General features: G+C 58.0%; 2 protein-coding genes across 2 annotated transcripts in view; one reads left to right on the forward strand and one right to left on the reverse strand.

The window, feature by feature from the left end:
- The window catches only part of TRIM8 (tripartite motif containing 8), a 37404-nt gene extending 15835 nt beyond the window's left edge, over window positions 1–21569 (forward strand). Inside the window, exons 3-7 of the mRNA XM_067300185.1 lie at window positions 16503–16598; window positions 17502–17735; window positions 18610–18641; window positions 19226–19341; window positions 20036–21569. Of these exons, the coding sequence (XP_067156286.1) occupies window positions 16503–16598; window positions 17502–17735; window positions 18610–18641; window positions 19226–19341; window positions 20036–20643 (1086 nt within the window). The 3' untranslated portion in view covers window positions 20644–21569. The remainder of the gene's footprint in view (window positions 1–16502; window positions 16599–17501; window positions 17736–18609; window positions 18642–19225; window positions 19342–20035) is intronic.
- Window positions 21570–27280: 5711 nt separating this feature from the next.
- The window catches only part of ARL3 (ADP ribosylation factor like GTPase 3), a 30535-nt gene continuing 29876 nt past the window's right edge, over window positions 27281–27939 (reverse strand). The window contains exon 6 of the mRNA XM_067300186.1: window positions 27281–27896. Within this exon, the coding sequence (XP_067156287.1) occupies window positions 27675–27896 (222 nt within the window). The 3' untranslated portion in view covers window positions 27281–27674. The remainder of the gene's footprint in view (window positions 27897–27939) is intronic.

Below are 27939 nucleotides of genomic sequence, written 5' to 3' on the forward strand. Positions count from 1 at the left end.
CTTGCATTCCCTGGCCACTTGAGTGCAGAAATCCTGCCTCCATCAAGGTCACAAGGTGCAACGCCTCATGCCCGGTCCCAGCTAGCCTAAAAAATACAGATGCAAAGTGATGCATGCTCAAAACCTGCTGTACATTGAGCCTCAGATGAGGCCCCTGCAGGGTTTCCCCAGTGGGATCAATGTTACACAAGAGTCTGGGTGTGTTTTAGATGGAAATGGGACAACCCGAGATGGGATGCTGAATGGATGGGCCTGTTCCAGCTAAAGGATTGCAGTGTCAGGAGCTGTCAGAGCTGGGGCTTGTGGTGTTAGCCAGCATCATTGTTGCCTTGAATCCCTCTACAGGGGCAGGTTTACCCCAGGGTTATAGAGGGAGGTTGGTGTCCAGCCTCTCATGAGTGCCAAGCAGTGGCAGGTGTTTCTCCAACACTTGCTTTCGCTGCTGGTTCTCCGCTGGTCAGAAGCTAGGTAGATCTTCTAGCGTTGCTCCCTCTGATTTGGGATGGGGTTGGGCAATCGCCGGCAAGGGAGGAGAGGCATCACTGAACCCTTCATCCCAAGGCTGCTGCCTTGTCCCCTTGCACCCACGACCCCTAGGTGGGGAGGGCGGGAGGGGAGCTGGCTCTCTTCATCCCCTTGCGTGTCTCCATCGCGTTTGGCTGACGAAGCTACGTCGTCCTCGCGCTGCTTAAAGCCAGGTGCAGGCTCTGCAGCGCCCAGATTCGTTCTGGCATCCTTCGTTAGACGGTGTTTGTTCATGCTGCATTTTTCTTTTTACTGGCTTGTTTGGACACGCACTGGTACATTCACGGCACTCAAACAGTAACGTGAGTCTCTTTCCCATTAGGAAAGGGGCCAGGATTTGGGGGGGGCTGGGAGGGCGGTTTAAGCAGTAGTTTCTGAGATATTTCCTTCTGCTGCCACACCCAACATGAAAGAGCAATATCCGCGGCTTCAGCTGCTATCGCAAGGCTCCGAATGTATCTCTTTTAATATAGATTGGTATCATTTTGCATTTTAAAGTAAAAACACGCTGCAAGCTGCAGACAGCTGTCGGTTGGCAGCTTTGTTTGAACATCTGGTATTGCTGGGCTGCTGTTCAGCACGTTCTAACTATGGGATTCATAAAGATTATAATCCAGGCTTTCAGATTCTGAACAGCCGCCTCTCAAAAAATGGGGGAAAGCGAAAACCCAGGGTCTTTCACGTACGGAGACAGTTGAGGGGGTCCTTGGTGCTTAGCAGTGACACATCGCGGTCGAAATACAAACCTTCCACAGCAGCAGAGCTCTCGCCCCGAGGTCCGGGGTTGTGCCCCTGCTCGTGCGAGCGGCTCAGGCCGCTGTGCGGTTCTGAGCCGCAAACGGACTTGCCGTACGCGGGCTTTAGTGCGTGCAGGTGTCGAAGGGCCGCTTCAGGCCCGTAAAACGCCGCGGAGAGCCTGGCGTTGGGGGAGCTGTAGAAGCGCAAAGTTCTCTTTTTCGCTCTCTCTTTTTTTCCAGTTTGAGTGCCGAATCCAATTGAATCTCATGTTCTTCTGGGTGGTTTCTCTTGCTGGTTAGCTGAAGCAGCAGATTCTGCTGCGACTTTGGAGTCAATGTTTGCAACGGTTATATGCAGCAGCAGGACTATGTTTCCTTCACTTTAGAAATCAGTGGTGGAGCAGCCAAGGCTTTGAATAAAGATTTTGATGTGTCAAAACCTCGTTTTCAAGAGAGCTTGAATCCCCTTTTCTTCAAGGAACCAAAAGGTTGAGATAGCCGCATTTGTAAGTCCTATCCATTCCTCTGCAAGTTAGGCACTTTCATTGACACCTTTTAGAGTTAAGCAGCCTCTAAGCCCCTAACAGGTTTTATAAATCTTGTTAGTTGATCTGCATTTTTGCAGAGCTCTTTGAATCCAGCATATAGGTGCATAAGTCACCTTGACTTTCCGTAAGACTTTGACTCCCAAGTCACTTTCAGGCTCCATTTGTCAGTTGGAAGTGCACAAAAAAAAGCCCCCCCCATCTTTATTAGAAAAACGGCTGCCTAGAGAAATCTAGCTGTGCTCCAGTTGGTGCAAGCCAGTAATAGGGGTGCATATAAACCCGTTCTGCCCTTGTTTGTGTTGATTTAACTTACCAGTACAAATTAAAATAGCCTTGAGCAGTTGGAAGTTTAACTAGATCAGTTGTGAGGAAAAAAAAAATCACGGCCTTTAAATCCAAGCAGAGTCTCCTTTCTCGAGCTGCGCTGAGCCCGGCGAGGGGCTTGTGCCGCGGGCGCCGCCAGGCTCCTCGGCTCTAGGTCACCATGCGAGAGGCTGCAGGTTGTTGCTCTGGCACTTTCTGATGGTCTCAGGGCTCGGATGCGTGAGAAGCAGGGGAAGGGGGTGCACGCAGGTATCGCAGCAGGTACTCAGCTCGTAGGTGCTGTCTTTGGTTTCCTCAATAACCTCCTTGCGTGTCCGAGTCCTCAAACTGGCACCCTCCAGAGAGGAAGCTGCTGCTCAAATATAGACCCTTGCCCTCCCTGCCAGCCAGGCAGAGGGGTGGGAAGCGGAAGGGGCTGTTGTTCAGAGCTGCTGCTCAGGTCTTGCCGTGCCAGGGCTGAGCCAGGGTCGGTGCAAAGCAGAGGTCTCTGGGCAGGGAAGGGAGTCAGCTCAGTCTTCAATAGGAGGATGGGTGGAAGGGGCTGGCTGTGTTTCTCCCCTGCAGGGAGAAAGCTCTGAGATCACATAGGCCAGCTGGATTTTGAATCCAAGATGTTTGAAAGAGTGTGTCTCAATATTGCAGGGGCTGCAGATGGGGGTAGATTTGCTGCCAAGTGATGGGAGTGGGTCTTTATGGGATGACTGCTTTTGAAGGCAAGGCATCCCGCCAGCCACAGTTTGGGGACTGCTGGCCGGGACCCTCAACTTGCGGCACATTTGGAAGATCTTGGGATACGACAGTTAGAAAAGACTGGGACGGCAGCAGACCAAGGCAGGATTGGGGGTGCTGCCAAAGTTTGTTTGTTTTTTGTGGGGGTTATGGAAGGAAAGACTCATAGCTGATATATCAGAGCAGTGATGAAGGGGGCTTGGGTGAGAAGCAGTATTTTGTGATTCAATGAACCAAGTTAAAACACTAAACAGCCACCCATTTTTGTTACCACCCGGTCCTCCTGGAGTCAGCAGACTGCTTGTGAGAGCCAGTTCAGGAGGATGATCCAGCTCAAAGTAGACTGCTTTGTTTTACTGGGTTAATTTCTCGTTTGGGTCCACGGTTGAGAAGGGGCAGGTCCGTGAAACTGGAGACAGAAGAGGGGAAAAAAGGGAGTTTGGGGCCACAGTAGCTTTAGTGTAAATTGGTTGAAGCTTTCAAGAAACCACAAGCACAGAGTGTGCTGCAGGCGGAAAGGGCAGGACTTCTTGCATGATTTCTTACACTCTCAGAGCACACTGTGAAACCTGGTTAATCCTGTTCCTTCCCTGCTCCCCACACTGGTCAGTGCTGCCCTTCTCCGAGCTGGGAAACTGGGGCCTACCATGAGGAACTGATTTGCCTGGGACAATACAGCAAGTTGGGCACCTTCCTACGTCGCCTTCCAGAGGTTTGAGGAGCAAACTCATTTCTCTCTCCCCCAGGGTCCCTGCACTCTGGAGCACCTTAGCCTGGGCTTTTTCAGGCAGGCAGTGTCACTGCAGGGCCTGGCTTTTATTTTCTGGAATGGCAGGGAGGAGGTACAAGGATTTGATGGCAGTGTTTGTCAGCAAGGGCCAGATGTGCTCCACGTGTTGGTGTCAGTCCAAGGCCTCAAGTGGCTGGAAACAGTTGCTCAGAGTGCTTGGGTTCAGATCTGAGTCCCGAAACTTTCTACAATGTCAGAAAGTCCTGTGCCTTCCCCGTCATGGCGCTGGCTAGGTGCCAATGCTCCGGACGCCAAGTTGAGGTCCTGTGAGCTCCCAGCCCTGTCTCCGGGAAGGCAACCTGCCTGCGCGGGGGGCGTTTCATGGTGGGTTGTGCCTTAGCCTGGAGTAGGAGCCCTGTGTTGGGCAGACAGCTCAGCAGCGGGGTGAATCCTGGCATTGATTTATAAGCAGAAGGCAGTCCCAAACCAGGACGGTTTTTCCCTAAAACCAAAATAGGGGGAAAAGAGCTCCTCCCTTGCATCCCTAGTGGCAGAGAAGACACGGACCTTGTCCTTCATAAACACGAAGCCAAGCCCTGTGACTCTTTCTGGCTCTCTCTGCTCCCAGGCGAAGGCAGCCTGGACTGTCCTCCCTCCTGCAATCTGGCCGGGAGTCCTGCGGGCTGGGAACGGCTGCTGGCCGGAGTCCGCGCCCAGGCCTGGGTGGGGATCTCCTCGCGCTCCCTTCACAGCAGAGGGAAAAAAAGGTTTCTTGAGCTCCTCTCTGCCTGAGGGCCTGGTTGTGCTCGCAGCCACAGCCCTGTTGGGCCAATCCGCCCCGTTCCCTGCATCCCCCTGTCCCCGCTGTGATCTCTGTGCACCCGGCTTGCTCCAGCTGCTTTGTCCCAGGGTCTGGGCCATCAAGCAGGGGGGAGGTTTGTGCATGTGCTGAGCAGGGACAGCAGAGCAATGTGGTTTTGCATATCTCCACATCTGCAGGGACGAGGGGAAGGCAGGTTTGCAGTTTGGGAGGGGACGGGGCCCAGGTGCAGGAAGCATGGCAGCAGCCGCGTGAGCCCCATGCAGCCACGCGACGGCCTTGGCTGTGGGCCTCAGCGTGCCGGTGGGAGAGGGAGGGCTGGGAGCGAGGCCAGGGGCTCTTGGAGCTGGTCTCTGGGTCTTGCTCATGCAACACCCAAAAGCATCTGCTGTCCCCTCAGCCTCGGGTGTGCTTGGGGGAGGGCTGGACAGGATTTTTCACGTGCGTGAGTCCTGCAGGCTGCTGAAAGGGTGCTACTGAGGGAAAACAACCTTCCTGGGTATCATTTTGTGAGAAAATTGAGGTCTAAAGGTGATGGAGCAGGAGCTGCGAGTCAGTGGTGAAGCTGGGCTTGTCCCCAACTCTGTGGGGCCAAGGGCCCAGCTTAATGCCACAGCTGGTGCCACCTTGCTGAGGCATTGGGGAGTGGGTTGACAGCAAGGGACGGGACTGCGGGAGCCCTTCTCCAGCCAAGCACCGTCTCTGCTGGGTCCTCCCGGGGCAGGAGGCTGGCTGGGCACCTCAGTTTTTGGAGGGGTTCACAGCCTGCAGCATCGCCCATAGCAGGCACCCCGTATCAGGAAGGCTGTTCAGCCCCATGGTGCTGCCCTCCTGGACCTGCTCCAGGCCACGTCCAGAGCCAGCGGCCTCATCTCCCTGCTCCTTAATCTCCCTTATCCCCCTTTGCCCCTTGAAGTGGCTGTCTGGCCCTGCTTAAAATTGGTGTCCGAAAGCTGCTGTGAGAGCCCCTGACCTCCTTCTCCCAAAGCCCCATTAGGTCCCACAGTGGCTCTGGCTGGTCACCAGGGTGAGCGAGTGCTGTCCCAGGGCCTGACGCGGGGCCTCCTTTTTGGGCGTTGGCAGCTGGGGACGTCATTGCGGGTGGGCTGGTGGGGAGGGTGGGATTGCAGGGGGATTAGGGGCAGGAGGACGCGACCTTCACTGGTAAATGTGGGTCACGCTCTGCAGCTTCCCCATTGCCTGATGGGAGAGGGCATCTTCGCTGTGAGCAGCTGGGATTTACTGACTCTCGCTGGAAGGGCAAGGGCCGATTTCCATGAGCGTCGATGGAGGTTGGAGGAGGGAGCGCGGTTCCTCGTTCCCTGGCGTTTGGTGGGTTCGTGCTTTCTCCAACAGCTCTGCAGCTGTCACAAGCCGTGCTTGCTACCGGATCTGAGCTCTTCCCTTTCCTCCTGTGTGGCAGCGCTGCTGGGCAGAGCGGCTGCCTTGTGCTCCAGGTTGAAATCCTGCCGGGCTGAATGTAAATTGATTTCTGGTAGGTTGATTTGCAAATCCATTCTCTGCTGAAACAAATGAAGATATCACCTGCTTCTCACATAACCCCTTCCTTCTCCAGCAAACTCCATCTCAGGCATGGCCTTGTGTTCCCGTTCATGCTGTGGGCCGTATAAAATGCATCGCCACAAGTAATCCCTGTGATAGAGCCCGTGGCAGCTCAGCAACAGGCAAAGAGCAGGAGGGGAAACAGAGGCCCAGAGAAGTGAATTAACTTCCTCAAGGTCATTCTGAAGGTCACTTTCAGGCAGAGAATAGATCCTGATTTCCTGGACTCCCGAAATCCCACTGCTGGCCCCATGCAACACAATACTCCTTATTTTCCCTTTGCTAACAAGTTCTTCCTCTCTGCTCGATGTAAACAAGGGGAAAAGCAGTCCTTGGCTGCTGGGATCGCTGCGGTCCCTTAGCACGAGCTGCAGCCCAGGATCTGCTGCTTTGAAGGCTCAGGAGGAGCCAGCTGAGGCCACCAGTTTGTCCCCCGGCGGTCAGGGGAACGCAGCTCTGAGCAGAGCTGTTTTGGGGAGCCCAAGGCAGAGTTGCAGTCTCGCTCTGTAACCTGTGCCACATCTCTCTGCCTGGTGCTGTCCGTCTCGGCCCCGCGGCCGGACCTGCTGGGGAAGGGAAGTGGTTGCTTTCTGATCGGGTCTCCCCAGCTGCGATGTTCAGTTGTGCTGCTCTTGCTACGTGCGACTTGGGTCCTGCAGGCTGTCAAGCAAGCGGGCGCCACATTCAAGAGCCCTGACCCCTCTGTCCGGGTGCTCTTCCCCCTCCAGAACCGGCGCTGCTCTCTCCCCACTCGAGACTCGCCTCCACCCTGCAGATGCCAGTACGAATCGGAGCCCCCCACCACCACCCCAAGCTGAGCCACGGAGCAGCTCCCCCCCTCCGAGACGGTTAGGGGCTGAGAAAAAGGGAGGGCTGATCCCCTTGCCCTCACCTTTGGCCCTGCACAGGCCGTTTCCGAGGATCTTCCTAGGATCTGGCCTGGCTGGCAGGAATAGGGCACTGCTACTGCATATCATTTCCTTTCCGGGCATAGCTGCCGGCTGGATGCAGGACCCGGGGGAGGCCAGTCCCTGGGGAAGGGCGGGGGGGCGACGCGGGGAAGGGGCAGGCAGAAGGGGCCCCTGCACGGCAGTGACACTGCGGATCTGAGTCCCTGCCGTTACGAAAGCAGAGCCGAGCAGTGGGGAGTGGATGCAGCGGCCCCCCCTCCCCTGCCCCGCTCGTCCCCCATCTGCCGCAGCCAGTGCGCACCGCTGCAAAGTGCGTGCTGCCCCACGGCGGTTTGGGAACAGCTGGAAGGAGCCAGGCCACCCCAGGCTACCAGATGTTCAGCTTCAGCCCGGGCACCTCCTCCTGCTGGGCTGGCGGGGGGCTGGGAAGTGGCAGGGGCTGCGCGCTGGGACATGGCTTGGGCAGCGCTGGCGACGTGTTAGATGCAGGCAGAAGAGCGTGGCTCGCTCTGCTCTCGCTGTCCTGGGGTGCTTCAGGGACAAGGGCTGACCTAAATACCTCCGGGCAGACGTGAGTCATGACTCGGAAGAAGCATCTGGCCGCTGTGTACCAGCCAAGCTGTAGTGATGCCCCATACTGAGTAGACACTGGAGTTGGGACATGGGGCTTAACCTCATGATTTCTCCTTCATGCTTCCTAGGGAAGGCTCGGAGATGTCACCTGCTTGGGCCAGACCAGGCAGTGTTTCACAGGGCGATGGGACAGGTGGAAAGTTTCTCCACCCAGCCTGGCATGAGAAGTGGGTGGAAAGTCACTGTTGCAAAAGGTGTCCTGTGTCCTCTCCCTGCAAGTCAGCGCTGGACGTTCAACCTCCAGCCAGCATTTGGGGAGTCCCCTGGCATCTAGCAAGGGGGTGTCTCTGATGCCCGTGTGCTGGGCAGCTGCTGCCCCCATCCCTAGCAAGAGCAGCTATTAATGTGCTGGAGGCTGCTCCCTTCCCCTGCCGGGGATAAAACTGCCTGATCCTGCTCAGAGAGCACCGTGAGAAAAGCGAACCCCCGAAATAACGTGTGTGTGCTCCTGGCTAGCCGGGGGAGGTGAAGCCGTCCTCCTCGGCCCTGAGACCTCCCCTCCTGCCTGGTGGTTACTGTAAATTTGTGCAAGATGAAACCCCAACCAGAAAACATTTCCTTCCTGTCTCTGCAAACGGATCGGCCTCCTGCAAGTAGCGCGGGGGCTGGAAGGAGTTTTAACGTACTGGTTCTCCCCGGCTCGGGGCCGGGCGCCCTGTCTGCAGTGGGGTAGGATGGACGGGCCGGAAGGCCTTGGTGACAGGTTCGCTCCTCGCCTGCAGGCGCACGGGGCCTGCAGGGACGTCGGCGTCGCCCCTGCCGCCAGGCTGCAGGGCGGTGGCGTCGGTGGCACTCGCCCGCAGAGGCGTGCGCCGCGTTCGATGGGCAGCCCCGGGGGAAACCCGCCTGGCTCAGTGCCGTACCGGGGGCGCAGGTATCCTCCGCCCCCCGAGGCTGGAGAGCTCCCCCAGGCTGTCCAAGGGGATGCTGAGCCACAGCATCCCTTACTGGCGCCGAAATCCAGGCCTTAAAGGCACCTTGTTCCAGCTCCTCTTGTTCTTCCCAGGATGGTTCAGGCTGGGGCCAAACTCCCGTGCTACATTTGGCAGCCTGCCCCTTTCAAAACTCCCCTGTGACTGCAGTCAGGTGCGGTGCAGAAGGTCAAAACCTTCCACGTTTGAGCAATTTCTTGTATTTGGGGGACGGGGGGGACGGGGGGGCGGCTCACGTGCTCTGCCCCCGAGTCAGCCGCACCGTGACAAGAAGTGACGGAGCATTTTGCAAAGCATCGACTTTTGTTTGCAGGTGGGGGATGCTCTCAGAAGGGATCAGAATAGCTTGTAGCGTAGGTTTTTCTCAGAAAATTGGCTAGTTTATTGTAGAGCAGGGCTGAAAAGCAGGAAGTTTGCAAGTGGGAGGCAAGGGGAGGTGAAAGTGTGCACTTGCCTCCTAGGTCCGTGGTTGTGGTGCATTAAAATTCAGTTGCAGCGACTTCAATCCCATTTCCAGCTCTGTGCTGCTTCACAAGGGGAGCCAGCAACCTCTTTTCCCCAAGCAAGCTCTGTGTCAGGATGCTCGTCTCTCAATAAGGGTCCTTGATCCTAGTCCCTGGGCTCAGCTGCAGGTGTCTGGAGCCATTCCCAAGAAAGGCATCTGCCCTTCATGGCTTCTTTGCTCCAGTTCCACCTTCCTCCTCCTCGCCCTTCCTCCCCCTCACACTCTGTGCTGCTCCCTCAGTTCTGTCTTTCCGGTTGTTGCAAACAATGTCCTTATTCACTCGGTGGCTGTGATTTGGCTGCAAGGGGAAAGAGCGAGTGCAAAGGAGAAGGAAGGAGAGAGGTAGAGATCCAAGCTCTCCTGCCCTCGGCCAGCTATCCAGTTGGATTTAAAGGGACTGTGTCGAGCAGTCTGGATTTCTGCTCCCTCCCACACCCAGCACCCCCCCCTCCAAATTTGGGGTGTCTTAAAATTCTTTATTAAAATCCCAGTGGAATTTGGTTGCATGGTGTCATCCAGTACGTGAATTGTGTGGCAATCCTCGCCTTGCAGACTGGGACAGAAGTGGGGACTTGCCTGAGTGATGGGGCAGGCGCGAGCAAGGAGGGAGGTGCGGTACATGGTAGCAGAGCACGCGCACACTGTCTAGTCTAAATTTTTTCATCCTGGTTTCTTAAGGGAACGAGGGCTGTGTAATCATGCTGTTTGTCCATCTGCCCTCCTGTAATAACGTCTGAACCCCTGGCTAATTGCTGCCCAGTTTGATGGAGGGTGTGAAGTAGCATCCTGAAAGCCAGTGCGCAGAGATTCGGTTGTCTCTCTTGCTGGGAGAATGGCCCTGAGGGGAGCACAACCTTTATCAGACATCCAAGAGTCCACACAGGCCTCACTTTCCTCGCAAACACCGCAGCTGTAAGCTCCTCCAGGTTTTCACTGCTCCCACTCTTGTTTAAAACCAAAGCTGCTTCACAGGGCTCGGGGCACCTTTCTGGCTGTCACGAAACACAAGAAACCGCCAGGCTCCTTCCTAATCCCAGTCGGAGTCAGGCTGGGGCTGACGTGAAGCTTAGCACCTCCAGGGAAGAGGTGCTGCAGGAGAAAGCGCAGCTTAGACAAAGTTTGCGGCGCACCAAACGCTCATGCAGACTGGGGTCTTGCCACCAGCTTTCCCCTGGGAAGATCTTCCCGCTGTGGTGGAATAGCCAGGAGAAGGTCTGCATAGCCCTGGAGGCGCAGGACACTTCCTCCTCCACCTGGCCGCTGGCCGTCCCCGGCACACAGGACTCCCGACTTTCGGCTCTCCTCCGACCCTGTCACAGGGCTTTGCTGCCCAGCATGGCCGGACCAAGCCGTGACTTGCTCCTGCTGCGCCGGTGGCAACTCCAAGGTCACATTCGGCTGGGCCAGATTTCGTTTGGGGTTTTGAAGCAGGGAAGGGGGAGCGCTGGGCTCTTGCTGTTGAGCCTGAGAGGGCTCCAGATTGGGCAGGGATATAATCCGCAGCTACCGTGCGCTCAGCGCCGACCGCGGGCTTAGCCCTGTCCTTCAGGAGAGGACAGCGGTGAGCCCAGCACAAAACAAGCCAGGGAGATGTCTTGCCCGCAGGTTTCTCCGGCTGTGGTCTGCCTGCGAGGTCTCGGGTGGCTCTGAGCACCATCCTCTGCCCCAGCATCCCCTTTTGCAGCCGGGTAATTGCGGGCCAGGAGAGCGGGGACCGGTGTGCGTCGCAGGACTGAGGCTTGTGGTACTGGAGTCACATAATGGCTCTCAGATGAGGAGCCCGGATGCCCTGGGTCTTCGAAGCTATTAAACTCTTTACTGTCATCTTTGTGTCTTGTGGCTTCAGACGTTTAATCTTACAGATGTTCTGGTCTATAATGCCAGCCCTGTCCCCCACCAGACATTCCCCCCCCCCTCACGTAGACGTATGGTTGGAGTTCCTCCAGCCCAAGTTACCATGAAATTTAGCATCAAGCCCCCAGGGCTCTTCCTGCTCCAGAGTCACGGCCTCGGTGCTGTCACCTCACTAGATGCCTGCAGCGGGGAGAGGGTGCCCCAACTGAGTGACGGGTCTGTCGGGGCTTAGCTTTAACCCCAGCGCTGGCGTTGCCCGTTGGAAAGTGGGTTGGTTTTGAGGGAGCACCAAGCTTCCTCCCCGGTGGCAGTTTCCTCACAATTAGCGCCGGGCAGATAATTATGGCAAATGGTTTGCTCCACAAGCACAGCCCGTCCTTCCTGCTCGGGCATCCTCCGTGGCCGGGCTTTGATCTGACGGGTGCCTTTTGACTTGGCGAGCAAGTCAGCAAGCCGTTTCTCTGTGCGCGATCCCGCCAGGACCCATTGCGCACGTCCTCGCCAGAGGGAGATTTTGCAGTGCTTTCTTTTCTTTGTGCAGAGACGTTCCCCCAAATAGTGTTTCACTCCCGACGTGTGATTACGGGTATTCGCAGTACCCCAAACCAGCCCAACTTCTAATAAACGCACCCAGGGATTCACCCCGCTCGGCCTACGGATAATTGAGCAAAGGATAATCTCACTTAACTTCTCCTTCCCCCTTCAGCAGGCCTGTGGCCTCCTTGGGGTTAATGCCCATCGCGTGCTTGCAGCGTGGTGCCTGTCTCACCTCCTCCGAGGTTGCAGCTTGCCTTTTTCCCCCTGAGAGAAGAGGGAGATTACATTTAATTCCAGCGGAATAAGCCAGTGTCCAGCAAGTACCACTGTCTCGCTGGGGCCTGTTGGAGCTAGATAGAGCATCCACTTACCCCAGCCGCAGATTAATTTATTAATTAATTTGTCAGATTAATTCACATCAGCTCTCTGCTGGCTTTGGCATATGATATCCCTCCTTGCTCAGGGAGTCCGTTTATTGCTCTGACAACTGTGGTGGGAGATAACAACAGATTTGGGATTGGAGGGGCCTAATCCTTCCAGGAGCTGAGGACCCTCCTCGTGTGTTCAGCTTGCAGATGAAAGGCACAGTCATTGCCTTCTGTATATGTTTTGCACTACCTTCCTCCTCCAAAACCTGCAGCTGGAGGGTCTCTGACCACCTTCCTGTGCTTGCACCTGCTGTGGTTTTACTCCTAGTCTTTCAGGCAGATTATTTTTGGTGGCCATTCTGCAAGCTCACAGGACCTCCTCATGTCTCAGAAGGCAAACTAAGATCATCATTGACTTGCTTAGAGTCCAAGAAGGACTCACGTAAGAGGAATATACATGGAGAGAGCTCCGGTTATCCCAACATCAAGGTCATGCATGAAATATGAGAAATTACCCTGAGAAATTCTGATCCTGGAGGAGGAGGAGGAGGAGTTCATGACTTCAGAAATACCAGATTTGGGAGGGGATGGAAGGGAAAGGGATATATTTTCCTTTTCAAAATACCTAAGGAATTCGATCTGTGCTATAGAGACAATGAAATTTCTCTCCTCAGTGCCAGAAGGGGTAGTTTATACCCATGTGTCTTGTTAAGGCTTCGGTTGCTGTGGGTGAAAAACCCTCCCATCCCACTGCAACCTCAGATACGTATGGTTTTTAAATCACTCTAAAATCAAGAGAGTGACTCAAATGTGAAATTAAAAAAAAGAAAATGCTGTGTCCTCTATTCTCTCAGATTTCTAAGCCTTTGGGTTGTATTTCAGCCACTTTTCCCAGCTGTGAGGGACTATTAAATTAGCTTTATATATATATATATATATATATAAAAATATATATATAAAGTTATGTATATGTTTATAATTTCATGTAATCATACAAGTCCAGGAGTTGGAACCTTAAAAACATGTGGCATACTGTGAGATTTGTTAAAAATTGCAAAAGTTGGCAACTGGGCCGTGGCAACTGCAGGACAGTGGAAAGGCAGAAGAAGGTACCGGCGTGTCCAGGACTGCCTGGTCAACCCCGTGGCTCCCTCCCTCACGTCAGCAGGGCTGGCTGGGCTGCAGTCGGGCCCCGAACGTGCGAGTGATGAGAAACGGTGGGTGCCCCTGCGAGGGCGGCCCTGCAGCGTCGGGGAGAGAGCCGGGCCCGACGGACCGACGCGGGGTGGGTCTGGCTGCGCGCGGTGGAGACGGCGAGTCTCTCCCGGCAGGGAGGGAGGCATAGAGAAGGGCTTGGTGTGAAGGCTCGGTATGTTTTTTGGCTCTGCGGCTTGGAGAGGGAGAAATTCAGTCTGTGCTGCGAGATCTGCCCGGCTCCCGGGCTCGGTCAGCCTTCGGCACGCTGAGTAGTTGTCAGCCGTTCGGCAGATTGGGCCGGGGTTAACCCCACCACCGTCCTTAGCAAGCCAGGCTTTCTGGGCATCAGTGGCCAGTCTCCTGGCAGGGCGCAGGGAGGACAGCATTTCATCTTCCCTGTTCGTCTCTAGAGATGGACATTGCTACAGCACCTCCGTGTCCGGCTCGCTTTGCCTGGTCCCTAAGGGTGCGGACGCATTTCGCTGAGCGGCAGGAGCGCTGTGCGTGCAGGGGGCAGGCGGTCACCAAGTCTGTGACCGGGCAATCGTTTCCCAGCCGAGATGAGGCCAGACCTGTCCGAGATGGGCAGGGAGGGTTGGGGAACCCCTGGGAGGATGAGGAGGTCTCCTGGGGCCTGGCCAAGCCCAACCACTTGCAATAACCAGCCACTGGGCCTCCAGAGGGAGGGTCCCACTGGGACCAGCAGACTCCTGGAGGTGGCTCTTGCATTGGGAGCTGCTGGCTGGCCAGTGCTCAGTGTGTCCTTGTGGTCGTGCCTTTGGTGGGCCATGGCGTGCCACATGGCCTCACCACGGTGGGCTCCAGTGCCTCGCCACCTGTCTTCAGCGCTGCCAGTGCTGGAAACGCTCACTGCTTTCACTGGAGCCACCAAAACGTCCAGGATCCCTTGGAGCTTCGTTCCTTGCCAGGACTGGAGATGTGCTAATGAATCGCAAGAGCAGGGTCGTGGGGTGGCTTTTGCTCACCTGCGCCGCAGCGTGGGGTGTAGGTGGGCACCTCAGCCCTCCCCGCGGATGTGGCCGGGGACGGAGTCTCTGCTCAGCACCTGCTGCATTTTCTGCAGCGGGAAAGCTTTTCGGAAGCGTTTACCCTGGCTCTCCCTGGCTGCCGTTTGCGACTCTCACCACTGCGGGTTCCTGGAAATCCCAGGGCTGCCTGGAGCTGGGCGCGCTGACGGGCTGGTGGGATTTGCCCGGTGTCCGGAGATCGGAGGGTGCGGAAGTCCCAGCAGCAGGCAGCGAGCAGGCTCTGCCCCACGTAAGGCGACAGGCAGCGCTGGGAGCTCGGCGCGCGGGGCTGGCGCGGGCGGCTCTCCCGTCAGTCGACCGCGATTTCGGCGGGGAAATTCCAGCGAGCGGGGTGATGAAGTGGCAGCCGCGCTCCGCCGCGCGGCTTTCCTTCGGGAACGGAAGCGAATCGCGCTGGCAGCCCACCGTGCCCCTCCGACGCTCCTGGCTGATCCCGGCCGTGCCGAGGCTGGAGGTGCTGGAGACCTTCCGAAAAACAAGAGGCGGGAGGAGGCTTCAAATTCCTGCTCGTGCGTCGAGTCGGAGGTGACAGCCTTTCCCTGCAATGCAATTAATCCCGGCAGCGCTTCTGCCGCCCTCCCCCTCCCGCCTCGTCCAGGAATTAATTACTTGATTATAAATCCCCGCGTGGCGGTTTGTCGTAGCGAGAATCCCCTCGCAATTCGGCCTCGCTGCCGGCCGCTCTCCGTCTCGCTAACGCTGTGGGGCCATCGCGGGCGAGCCGAACCCCTTTCTCCTCCCGCGGTCGCCACCGGCGGCTTTTCCCGCCGGCCGAGCCGGTGCCCGGGGCCCTGCGCGTGCCTCCTGGCGGGAAAGCCGGGCGGCGGTGCCAAGCCGGGGAGCAGATGACTCAGACACTTGTAGCCATTTTGGGGTTTTTCACGCCTTATGTTTTGTAGGGGGTGGCGGTGGGGGGAGGGGGTTGACGTGAGCCTGTGTTTTTTGTCTGTCTCCTGCTGGAAAATGTATGGGCTGCTCTTCCCAGAAGGAGAGCTCTGCTTTTTTTTTTTTTTTTTTTTAAATGAAGTTGATTTCAGGGGTGTTTTGGAAAGCCCGTCTCCTCCTGCCCACCGGGACAGAGCTCTCTGCTGCCACGGGAGCAGAACTGAAAACACGTCCCTGTTCGGTCCAGTGCAACCAAACCTCTTCTTTAACCTCGCTTACAAAAGAGCCGTGACAATGTATCACGCGGATCGGGCGGGGAGATAGATGCCTTCAGACATGCCCTGCTCCAGCCGCTTGCCCCTACGGCACGAGCAGACCTGGGCAGATGCCAGCAGAGCAAAGTCGCCCGGATGGTGGTGCCCTTCCTCCCTGCAGCCCTGCGTGGGGCACAAGGGCCGGGGCGACGATGCTCCGGTGGCCTCTTCCCTCCCCGGTGAGCCCGTGTTTGTCGGAAATGAGCCCGGGCACTCTGGACTCCGAGCTGCACTGTCGGGAATTTGTCTTCTCTCTGCCACCAACCTACCGTGCAACCTCGAGTGTTTCTCCCCGCTCCTCTCCCTGCTCCCTAGATATCGCTGCCGGCCCCCACCAAGGGCTCATCCAGCTTCGTGCTGTGCCAAGGGCCGGTCGTGTCAGATCAGCGTCGACCAGGTCCTTCCCCTTGCAGCAGGTCACGGCCGGGGTCTGACCGCGTCCCTTTGGCCCCAAGGGGCTGCCGGCAGTGGGGATGGGTTTAATCCTGCCCAGCTGCTGGTGAGGGCACCATGCACAAGCCAGGTTGTCGAGCTGCTTGCTGGGGATAAGGTTTTGTCCTGGTTATTAGGCCGATTGCTGAGGCCCAGCCCCGAGGAGCGAGTCGGGGGCTGGCAGCGTGGCGGGGAGGGCGAAAGCGGGCTGCGTGCCCCCTCGCTCTGTCCCTCCCGATTACACTGACGCTGGCTCTGGGGCTTGTCACGGAAGGGCGAAAGGATTTGGCACGGCGTACGGGTCTGCGAGGGGGAAGGCGGATGTCTCGCGGGAGCCTGCTGGGGATGGGTGATGGGCCTCCAAGCAGCCCTGCCGTAGCCCGAGATGAGCTGCTAGGCCATGGGGATGCTGCCCCATGCTGGGTGTCTCTGTGGGGAGATGCTGGCACTGGCAGCCTCCATCCTGGCTGGGGATTGGAGGTCAAACATGAGCCGAGCAGGAGCTGGCGGTGGTGCTGGGTACGGCGAGGAGTGCTGCTTGGGGTCCACGAGCTGGGTGCGCGTGTGGCTGAAGTGTGCGCTCCATCCAGGGCACCTAAACGCAAGGTCTCCAGCCCGTAAAGAGGCCCAGCATGCACAACCATCGTGCAAGACCATTGAAAGAGTGAGTTTTCCGTCTCAACCAGTTGCGCTGGGACTGATCCCAGCCATGTGCAGGATTTTGGCTTAGCAGGGACATCCCGGCATGCTTGGAGACCCAGGAGGAAAAGCCAGGTTGTTCCTCCTGGGGAGCATAGGTAGAGCTGGTGCCAGCAGCACCGAAGCTTCCCAGCGCGCGTGGCTGTGCATGTTGCTGCCACGGACGGCTCTCCTGTCTCTGACAGCCGCTCCCCTCTCTTGTCCCTGCAGAAGATGCTGATGAAGCAGCAGGACCGCCTGGAGGAGCGGGAGCAAGACATCGAAGAGCAGCTCTACAAGCTGGAATCGGACAAGCGGCTGGTCGAGGTAGCTGATGCTTTTGGCCATGCTGTGGCTGACCCTGCGGACCATCACTCTCTGGCACTGTGGGGCCTGGCTTCTGCCGGGGGGGTGGTTAGCAGTGACCCCAGAGCCACGTGGACAAGGAGGAGGAGGGAGGACAGTGCAGGGGAGGAACTGCCAGCCAGCCCAGCTGGTACGTGGTGTCTCCATTTTGGTCCTGGCAGTCCTCCTTTTGGGGGACATGTTGGGGGCTGCCCCACAGCCTCATGGGTCTTGGGGTGAGTAGTGAGGCCAGGAAAAGGTCTGGAGGTGGGAGATCACAAAACAGGGATGTGGTGGGGAGCTGCTGAAATCCCCTGGGCGTGGAAGGTGGGTGCTTTGCTGGGACACAGATAAAATGAGATTTGCTCTTGGTCCTTGAAGCCCCTCGGCCTCTCAAGGCATGGAGGGGAGGGCTATGGAGCATGGTGTGTCCCCAGCTTGGGGTTTGGAGGGCTCAGTGGTGGGGATGGGGTTAGGGATGGGGTTGGGGATAGGCAGAGTTTTCTCGAGGGAGCACACCGGGACCCAGACTGCAGCTGCGCCAGCCGGTCTGCACACGCACCTGCCTTGGTGGTGCGGGGAGCTGCTTGGCTTTAGACCCTGGGAGGTGATCCCCCCCCCAGCCCCCATGACATAGATCCAGGGGATCTACTGGATCAGCAGAGCCTCCGCACTAGCTCCGATGGGCTTCCTGGCACACAGGAATCCTATATGGCAGCTGGCCACAGGGTTTGCTCTGTGTGAGCATCCCTGCAGGAGAGCAGAGGTGCAAGTGCAGCTCTCGGTCCATACCTGCCCCGCTGGGGGAGGGAACCAGGTGTTCTGGGACATCACGGAGAAGGTCGGGGGGTGTGGAGGAGGCTGACCCTGCTCCTATGCCCCCAGGAGAAGGTGAGCCAGCTGAAGGACGAGGTGCGTCTGCAGTACGAGAAGATGCACCAGATCTTGGACGAGGACTTGCGGAAAACCATGGAGATCCTGGACAAGGCCCAGGCCAAGTTTTGCAACGAGAATGCGGCCCAGGTCCTTCACCTCAACGAGCGCATGCAGGAGGCCAAGAAGCTCCTCAGCTCCGTCCAGGTCATGTTCGACAAAACCGAGGACATCAACTTCATGAAGGTGAGAAGAGCAGTCCCTGCTGGGGATGAGAAGGGGGGGGTTGGCTGTACGGGAGCCAGGAGGTCAGGGAGGGATGGGGCACAGCAAGGAGCAGGCTGGGGCCACCGTCGGCTCCAGCAGCCAGTTGGTGTAACACGGATTAGCTGATTTCTCCAGGGGGCTCGGTGGTGGCAGGAAGGTGAGGAGGAGCAGGGGACATTCAGCCTCCTCAAGCCCAGCAGGGATCAGTGCAAGGAGGGAGTGACCAAGGACATGCTGCAGCTAGAAATGGGTCGGGGCAGCCTGTGCTGGGGGAGAGGAGCTTTTGGGGCTTAGAGCCCTCCTGAGCCCTGCTGGACTCAAGGCTGTCCTAGCCACAGGTCCTGGAGCCGGTGCCCAGACAGGGGTGACCCCTTTGCTCTCCGAGACGGGGAGGGCAGCAGGATTTCCCAAAGCTGAAGGAGATGCACCGTCTCTGCCTGCGGGAGGGACTGGATGAGCTCTCCCATCTCCTGATCCCCTCCAGGCCTAATCCCCTCCTCACATGCCCTGAACAGCTCCGCTCTGGGCTGTAGAGATGACAGAGCCCTCCCCCTCCTCCCGCCGAGCTCCGGGGGCGCCTGGGGCCTTAGCAAAGAGGCTTTCCTGGGAACCGGGCGCCTCGGCGGCCAGGCGGGGTGACACCCTTTGGGATCGCACGGGGCTGTGATCCGGGGCATCCGCAGGAGGGCCAAGGCAAGGAGCACGGGGGGATTTGGGGCAGCTGGAGAGCTGCTGGGGGTGACCCAGCCTGGGGGTGGCCTCTGGGCTGGCACATGTCCTGGGGACAGGACGGGAGACGCTGGTGGGTGCAGGGACTCTCCTTACTGACCAGGGCTTCTCCTTCCCCTCCTAGAACACCAAGTCTGTGAAAATCTTAATGGACAGGTAAGCGCGACAGGCAGGTGTGTTCGGAGGGGAAGGGGGCTGTGGCGGGAGGCGGCGGCATGACAGACGGATGAGGAGCAGGGCCAGGGATGCTGCAGGGCCTGGGAGAAGCATGCTCCGTGCCTCGGTTTCCCTCTTTGTCCAGGGAGGATAAGAAATCCTCTCCCAGGGGCTTTGAATCAAGTTCTCCCCTTGGCCTAGAGGAAATACTCAGCTTTGTTATAAGTTAACCGCCGGGTGCATGCGGGGAGCTGGGGTGGCGATGTGGGAGCTTGTGGGGGTGCTGGGTGCGGGGCCAGGGCCGGGGCTGCCGGAGGTGCGCGGCAGACGCGGGATGTTCAAAGCAAGGCTGGACAGAGCCACATCCTGCCCTGAGCTGCCGGGAAAGGCACCAGCCAGGAGAAGAGAGCCGGTTCTCCGCTGCCGTCAGCACTGCCTCCGTATGGAGGGCCTTCAGCAGGTGTTCGGGCCCCGGAAGGGTGCAGGGGAAGGAACTGAAGCGGGAGCGACTGGGGGCAGTGTGACCCTCACCCGAGTGTGTGTTGTCCCTCACCCTTCTCCTCTCTGCCCGCGGTCCCCAACAGGACCCAGAACTGTACAGGTGGCAGCCTGCCCCCACCCAAAATTGGCCACCTCAACTCCAAGCTCTTCCTGAACGAGATCGCCAAGAAGGAGAAGCAGCTCAGGAAGTTGCTGGAAGGTGGGTGACGCCTGCAGGCCTGTGTCAAGCCACCTCGTGCCGTGCCTCTCCGAGCACTTGTGCAGAGGCTGTGCTTTGGGGTGGTGCCACGGAGGGGCTGGCCGTCAGCAGGAAAAGTCCGCGGGAAGACGGGGGCTCAGCCTGTGGGCAGGGATGGCTGGGTACCGAGGTGGTCCCTTGCTTACAGCCCACGCCTGGGAGCAGACCAGGTCCTGCAGAAGCTTTCCAGTCCTCTCGTAGGGGATTTGGGTTGTGTCAGCCAGGCTGCCCTGCTGCGATGCTCTGCGGCAGATCCTGGTCACAAGCGCTTTGGGAGTGAGCTGTGCGCAGGCTCAGCCCGTGCACGTTGGGGGAGCGGCGCTTGGGACCCGTCCAAGCCTGCAGGCAGGGTCGCCAGGGGGCCCTGCAGATAGGTGACCCCTCTCTTTGCTGCCAGCAGGGCAGCCTGGGCCATCCTCAGCGCATGTAGGGCCAGAGCGCGGGTCTCAGGGCTGGCTTTGATGCCGTTTGGGTCACCCAGCCAGAGCGCCCCGGGTCTGCCCTGCGCCGTGCAGAAGGCAAGCCGGGCCGCTCGCCTCCGTACGCCGCCGCAGAGCCTTTGCGCTCAGGGACGGGTTTGGCAGCGCAGCTTCCCCCCGGGGAAGGGCCGTCGGGGGGCATCTGATGTGGACGCGCTTCTGTTGCCCTTCCGCAGGTCCTCTGAGTACCCCGGTCCCGTTCCTGCAGAGCATCCCCATGTACCCCTGCACTGTCAGCAACTCCGGAGCGGAGAAGCGCAAGCACTCCACCGCCTTCCCCGAGGGCAGCTTCCTAGAGCCATCGTCCGGGACTGTGGCGAGCCAGTACATGAGCCAGGGCGCTTCTGCTGGCGAGGGGCAGTCCGCACAAGCCATGGTGCCTTGTAGCTCCACGCAGCACATTGTTGGACTTCCCAGCGGCCCGCAGCCGGTGCACTCGGGCTCCGTCTTCAACCCATCTCACTATCCCAACACCACGTCATCTCAGCAGTCCGTGCTCTCCCAGTACGGCGGGCGCAAAATCCTCGTCTGCTCAGTGGACAACTGTTACTGTTCCTCGGTGTCCAACCACAGCGGGCACCAGCCCTACCCCAGGTCGGGGCACTTCCCCTGGACAGTCTCCTCGCAGGAGTATTCGCACCCGCTCCCGCCTGCGCCCACCGTCCCCCAGTCGCTCCCGGGACTTGCCGTGAGGGAATGGATTGACGCATCCCAGCAGCACGGACGGCAGGATTTCTATAGGGTCTACGGCCAACCTTCCGCTAAACACTACGTCACCAGTTAACCGTCAAACCCTCCGGAGAGTCCTGGTTAATGACGCGTTCGGAGATAAAAGTCTGGTTTGTTTTGGCTTTTTTTTTCTTTTAAATCAAACCCAATTTCCTTCCCACCTCACGCCCCTCCAGGATTTTGGGGAGGGTTGTTCTCTCATCTCTCTTTTTTTTTTTTCCTCTCCTTTTAAAATGAAATAATAATGTTTTTTTCCTTTTAATTCTTTTTTTTAATTTAATTTTGGAAAGTCCTTCCTGCCCCTCGCTGGGAAAAGACGAGGGAGAAATTACCGAGAAGAAATCGACAGGGATTTCGGTCGGGCGCCTGGTTCTGTGTGTCACACTTTTACTCGCTACTCTCTGGCTTTGGAAAACTTCCGAAGGGGCAATGGCTCCTTCTCCGTTTCAGTTTCTCTGAGTTCATTTTTCTGGTTTGGTTCAGTTTTTCCCTTCCCCTCCCTCTGCTCTTTCCCTTTTTAAAAAGAAAAAAAAAAAAATCTATCATTGATTCAGTATGAAACGATACTTGTAGATTTTGGGTTTGTTACTTTTTTTTTTTAACGGCTGATTTTTTTTTTTGCGTTAAAAGGCCACTTCTCATGCATATTGGCATTTTTTTTTTCCTTCTTCTTTCAGAGATTTGTAAATACACAATGGCAGGAAATTTAATGCACAAAAAAAGGGAAAAGAAACTTTAAAAAAAAAAAAGAATAAATAATAAAAAAAAAATCTGTTCTAGTTTTCAGGAGGGGAAGCGTTGCCGAAATGCACCCCCCCCCCTTCTGCGTATCGCTGATGCAACTTCCTGTAACAAGCACTTTGTATAAAAAAAAAAGTGGACTTCCTGCTACGAGGCACAGGTATTTATTCTGTAACCGATTTTAGAACACACACACAAAAAAAAGAAAATATTCAAATAAATGTGATCACTTAGTGCAAACGCTTCGCTCTGCTGCAGCTCTTCCCCCGGGAACGGCAACTCCGGCGGGAGGCGCCGGCCTCCTTTCGGAAACAGCCCGCTCGCCCCTTTCGTGGGGCCGCCGCGGAGGGGACCCCGAACCCTCCGTCCCCGGGAGAAGGGCCCCATCCCGGCGGGCTCCTTCCTGCCGGAGCGTCTCCATCGCGCTCGGCCGAGGCCCCGGCTTTGGCCGGCGCCGGCGGACGCGTGGGAGGGGAGCGGGAGCCGCCAGGAACATCTGCGGTTTCTGCCGCCGCCGGAGCCGCCCGGGCAGCCCGGTCCCGCACCGTGCCGAGGGGCCGCAGCTCCCGCTATGGGAAAAGCGGCGTCGGGGCTCGGCCCGCTCCCCGCCGGAGCCGCATCCTGCTCTGGCTCCAGAACAATCCCCATTGTGGCGGCCGGGGCCGGCGGCTTTCCTGCCTCCCCGGGGACCCGGCCCCCCGCATCCGGCCCGTCCGGCTGGGGACCCCCAGGCCGGATTAGCGGAGGGGCTTGAACTCGCCCCCTTTCTCCGGGGCTGCTGCCGCCAGCCAGGAGCAAAGGAGGTGCGAAAAGGGACGCGGGCGGCGAGGGACCCGCCGGGAGCCGCGGCCCCTCCTGCTGCCCGGCCTGGCGCCGTGGTGAAGCAGAGCAGCTTTCGGGGGCCGTGGGGGGGGGGGGGGTTTCTGCCCTTCTTTTCCGGGAGGGGTTCCTTCGGGGGGGTTTTTCCAGTGGTAAAGGATCATCGGTTTCCCTCTGGCTTGGCTTCTCTCCGCGCCGCCTCCCCTTGGCTTTCCTTTGTGGAAAATGGGAAGGAGAAACGATCTCTGGAAGAAATTCATGGGGAGGAGGGACCCTGGCGCCCAGGCCCAGGTCCGATCCCGGGGGGGCGGCAGCGGGCACCTCCCAAATAAGGTGCCGTATCCAGCCCTGGGGAGAGCGCCGCCGTGCTCGGACACCTCAGGAAACGTCCAGACCCTCGGGATATTTGGGGATTTGCTTCCCCGCTCCCCGGGAACGCAGAGCGGGTGCTTCCCCGTGGGTTTGGGTGCGTGGGCTGGGGCTGCCGGAGCAAATCCCCCCCCCCCCCCCCCGCCCCCCGGCCGCCAATCCCTGCAAAGCCGGAGCTGAGCAATGCCGTGGCTCTCCGGATAAGACCTACCCCGCGGCTTCCCGAAGCGTACCGCGCTGGACCCGCTTCCTCCCGCGCATCCCGAACAAAGTCGTAAATCATTCGGGAGGGCAGAAAGGCCGGAGCGAATCCAAGCTGCTTTTTCCCACTGAGCCGCTTCCTGCCTTTCTCCAGGCTCGGATGAGGCTGGCCAGCCCCACCGCGCCCGCCGGTCCTTGCTGGGGGGGAAACTGAGGCAGGGGCACAGGCCCGTTGGCAGCCCCCAGACCCGGCGGGACGTGGGCTGGGCGCCCCCGGTTTGGGCTCACAGCTGTCCTTCCTCCTCCTCCTCCTCCTCCACAGCTGCCTCCTGCCGTCGGAGCCGGCAGCTGCCGGCCCCGGCGTCAGACATTAAAGCACCTGTTGCCCACAGCCGGGGGGGGGGGGGACACACACGTCCCCCCCCGGCGCCTTAGGCGGGAGCAGGGCGAGCAGCCGGCAGAGCCGGGGGGGTCGGATCGGCCTGTCAATAAACAGCTGGAGTTGTGAACGGGGAGAGACGGATCAGGAGCCGGGGGAAAACATGTCACGCGGCGGGAAGGGGAAGGAGCAGCTGGGCCGCCCGGCTCGGTGCCTGATGCAGGACGTGGGGCCTGGTGGGAAAAGGATCCCGGGGGCCGGGCGGCGCTGCCGGGGGGGGGGGGGGGGCGCTGATGGGGAACAGCTGGAGCTGGACACGCACATCTGGAGGAGCGGAGAGCAGCGCCGGCCCTGGTACCCACCGCTGCCTAACGGAGGGCGGACATGAGCCGGGGCTTCCGTTTGTGACCAAAAGTCCTATTTTTCACCTTGGAAAAGGATGTTTGCGTGAATCTCCCGTCCCCACGCCACTGCCTGTCACCGCTCTCAGTTTTACGGTCTTTCAGGCTGATTCCTCCCCCCGCCCAAAATGCTGTTTTCCCGCATGCTCCGATGGCCAGAACTGGGTTATTGCTTGCAGATCTCCGCTCGCGTTAGCCAATAAAAAGGAAATCTCGTCCTTGCGGAAAGGCAGACGCCGCAATGTCGCACGCCAACTCGCGGGAGCCTTTTTCGGCTGCTCTTCCCAGGGGACTCCCAGCCCCCAGGCCGCCCGGCCGGGCACCGGCGCTGCCTCCAGAGGAGCCCCCCGGTCCGGCCTAGAGCCGGAGCGAAACGCCCCCGCGCGCCGGGAATTACGCCCCATGCTTAAACATGAGCAGTATATTTAGATGCCGTCAATTTAAGTTTGCACATCAACCTTATAAATATGAAAGCCCATCTCGGAGCGCTGTTGAAGACACCTCATCAGCCCTTGGAAAACATGCGGGAATATTAATTAGCGAGATTTGGGTATTATCGCATAATGAATAAATGAAGATCCTCCGCCGCAGAAGATGAATCACTGTCGGCTTTTTAGTTTTTTTAAGAAGTACGTGTCTCCGCCGGCCCCCTCCCAGGCAGGCCCTGCCGCGGGGCTGCGGCGCCCGGGCCCGGCGGAGGCGACGCGAGGCGCCCGCTGCCCTTTCCGTGCTTTTTGCCAACGGCCCGATTTGCGGGACAGTTTGCATGGATTTTTTCATCGTTCGCCCCCGAAATACTTAGGGCCGGTGGGGAAAAGGTGGCGGGAGCGGGGCTGGGAAATGCCGCCAGCGGCCGGTGCCGGCAGCTGGCACGGAAAGGGGGGGGGGGGGGGCGGCTGCTGCTCATGGGGCCGTTTCGCGGTGCAAAGTGCCGCCCCGTTGCTTTAAAAACTTATCCCCAGCTTGCTCTGCTCCCCGCATCCTCCGCTCCCTCCATCCCGGCCAGGAGGTGAACTTCCCCGTTGCCGTAGAAACCGCGATGAAGGACACACTTCCAAAGGGAGGGGGGGAAATAAAGGCAAACAAAAAAAATGGCTTTGTGTCCTCCTGGCCCGGGATGTGGCGACTCGGGCGTCTCTCTTTGGGGCGCCCCAAAGAGGCGCGTGGCGGAGAGGCATCGGGGGCTCCGGGTGCCCCGAGACCCGGGCGCCCGGAGCTGCCGGTGGCGGCGGTGGCGGTGGCGGCGGCGGCGCGTGGGTGCGGGGAGCTGCCGGCAGCCGGAGCTGCCATTGTTTGCCTTCAATCAAGATGTTTCAGGCAGAATCAAAAGCACCAACTGGGGAAATCATCATCACAAAAAATCTTGCGCCTGCAAAATAGGTCAAGTAAGACTCCAAAGAGAGAGAGCGTCTGATCTGCATTGCAAGGAAGAATAGCAACAGCTGTGAGCCCCAGTATATATGGGGGGGGGGATAAATATATATATCCATGCATATGTATAACCGCTTACAGCTGTTGGGCCGTATGTTCATTAGGGCCAACTGTTTTGGAGGCAGAGGGATCAGCGCTAATCGGGAAAGGGAGTTTATCATCACATTCAGAGGCAAAAGTGTCAGGAGCAACTGCAGCCCCCCCCCCCCCCCCCAGCCCGCACCAGCTGTGCCGCGCTCAATGCGCCTGATTCAGCAGCTCCCGCCCGGCTCCGGCGGGGCTGCCAAAGCTGCCCGTCCCCATCCCCATCCCCGTCCCCATCCCGGCCCCAGCCCCTCCGAGCCGCCCCGCGAATCCCCCCGTGGCACCTTGGTTTCCCACGCCCGAGCGCAGCGTCCCGGCCCCTCACGTGTCCCCAGCCTGGCTCCGGCCTCACAGGTGCCGGCTATAAAAACGAGCTCCAAAAAAAAAAAACCTCTATAAATCGTGCCGCGGGGACGGAGGAGCTGGGGGCAGGACGGCTGGCCCGGGCCACCCCGGCGGCCGCCCCAACCCCGGCAGCCGCCCCCCCCCCCCCGGCGGCTCTGCAGCAAGGGCGACTTCTACTTAAAAACACCTCTCACCCGGCCAATTTGCTTGCAGGACGGTCCCGCCTGCTCCTGAAGCGGATCCGGCAGGGGCCTAACCCACCTGAGAGCGCCCCTTCCTCCCCGGATTAGCCAAAGGGGGCTGCGTTTTGCCGCCCTCTTGTACGGACACTGCAGCCATCCCGCTTCAGACCGGGATTTTTTCCCCCCCTCCTCCATTAAAAAGGATGCCGATACTCATCTCAGTCAGCCGGCTAAACGGGAACGGTGTAGGGAGGCGCACACATGCGCACGCTTGTGCCATTCCCAGAAAGCCTTTCCCGGCGGCCCTCGGCGCCAGCCCAGCCCGACTGCGGATTTACGGGAGTTTCGCGTCCAAGCAGCACGGGAAAGGGAACTAAGGGAACAGATTGCAATAAAAAATACGACACCCCCCCCCAAATTCGGCCAACTGAGCCCGAAGCGGCAATTTAGCCGGGAGCCAATCACAAACCTGCAGCATGAGCTTGTTTCCACTTAAACAAAATAAAATAATAATAAAACTTTGAAAGAGAAGCTCTTAGTTGCAGCACCATGGTTGGTGCAGCAGCCCGGTGCCTCGGTTAGGAGGTAAGAAAGACGAAGACCGAAATCTCCAGCTCTACGGTCCCGGGAGATTTCTGCATCGTGTTAAAGGCGGTAGTCTAGGGTGCGCGAGGCCGTAAACAGCAGGGAAACAGTGGTCAAAGAGGAAGAAAAATCTCACTGTTTATTTCTCCTTCAGGCTGTGGATTATTATTCCTTTTTTTTTTTTTTTTTTGCATCCAATCCACTCGGCTCCTTGTCCTTTCGGGAGCACTAAATTCATCATGTAAATGTAAAGCCGGGCTTGTGCAGCGAAGGTGGCTGCGGTTCGCTCTAGCAGGCGCATGCAAGGTCACACACAGCCTTGCCATAAATTACAGCGTGTCCCGCTGTAAACGGCACCAGGAGAGGGGAAACGCGGAGCCGCCGGGGCAGGGGGCCGCGGGGGCCGATGCATAACGCCGTGACAAGTCAAACAACTCTCAGGGCGTTCACTTGCCAGAGAAATATTCTTCACATCCAATCCATTAGGCAAACAAGATGAAAAAGTATTTCCTACTTTGCTGAAAAAAAAAAAAGCAGGAATCGGCATAAAGCATGCCTTAAAAAAAGAGAAAAGAAATTAAGTGTGACCATCTATAATGTTTTTTCCAATGGCTCTGACAGCCTTCCAGGCATCTTGGCTGTGCGGGGAAGGAGCCGATGTTTCAAAGAGCTCTAACAGTTTCTCTCTTTTTTTGGCCTGTCCTGGTGTTGCAGGAACAGTAATGGGTCAAATTAGTTGGAAAGAAACAAAACCAGAATTTGCTCCCCCTCCGATACGCCCACAAACTCAGTTTCACTGAACCAAAACCAAATTATTCGCTGCTTTTCTTTTTCCCACTTAACCTTCCTGCCAGATCAGTGGGGAACGGGTTTCATGAGATACGCTTCTTTTTAATACACAAAATAAATTTTGAAACTATTAGAGGCTCCCAAAGTCTGTCTTTCTTGCCTTCTTGCTTTAAAGATAATTTTGGACTAGTTCTGCTACCATCAACCGTCTCCTTTTTCTGGGGACGACAGAGGGGAAAAGCGGGAGAGTCATTTCACCGACCGAGCAGCAGCTCCTTGAGAAGACGCAGTCTTCGACTGCCCGTTGGAAACACGAGCCCGTCGAAGTAAAGCACCACCCCAAAACACAGATCTGTCTTTCTACTAAATTTTTATTTATTTATTTTTTGACAAAGACATCTAAATTACACATCGAGTAACAACATGACCAGATATCGCAAATACCCCTTTCTGGTGAAATTCAAAAAGGGCCCATAAAAGAGGGAGCTTGCGGGGACCCAGCCGGACCAGGGGATGCAACCGAAGGAGACAGCCGCGAGCTTTTGCTTTCGCGGAAGAGGGAGCCCTTTGGGGCGCAGTTTGCAGCGTGCCTTGCGGGGGGGGGGGGGGTGCGAGCTTGGTGGGCTGCTCCCGTCCCAGCAGCGCTAAGAAGACAAGTCTAGTGATCAGTTGCATTTTCAAAGGAGAAAAAACTCATTAACGTGCGAGAAGCAGCGCTGGGAGCGCAGGGGAAAGGAGACAGCATTGCGTGCGGCTTTGGTCAGCGTTCTCCAAGGGCAAGGGAAGAAACCTCTCCATCAAACCTGCGCGAGGGGTGAAAAATCCCGCGGCAGGCAGACGAGGACACGAGTCCCCACACCAGACCCTCGCTGCTGGAGCAGGGACTTGAAGCCACGCTTCCTGCTGTGCCCTTGGAGAATTTCGCTTCTCCGTCATCTTTCCCTTCCGGAGAGCACAAGCGGGCAGGAGAGGCGTCTTTAATCTAGCACAAAGGTAAAACCAGATTTAACGGCGTGAAAGCGAAG

This window comes from Apteryx mantelli, chromosome 7 (genome assembly GCF_036417845.1).
Source record: "Apteryx mantelli isolate bAptMan1 chromosome 7, bAptMan1.hap1, whole genome shotgun sequence".
NCBI lineage: Eukaryota > Metazoa > Chordata > Aves > Apterygiformes > Apterygidae > Apteryx > Apteryx mantelli.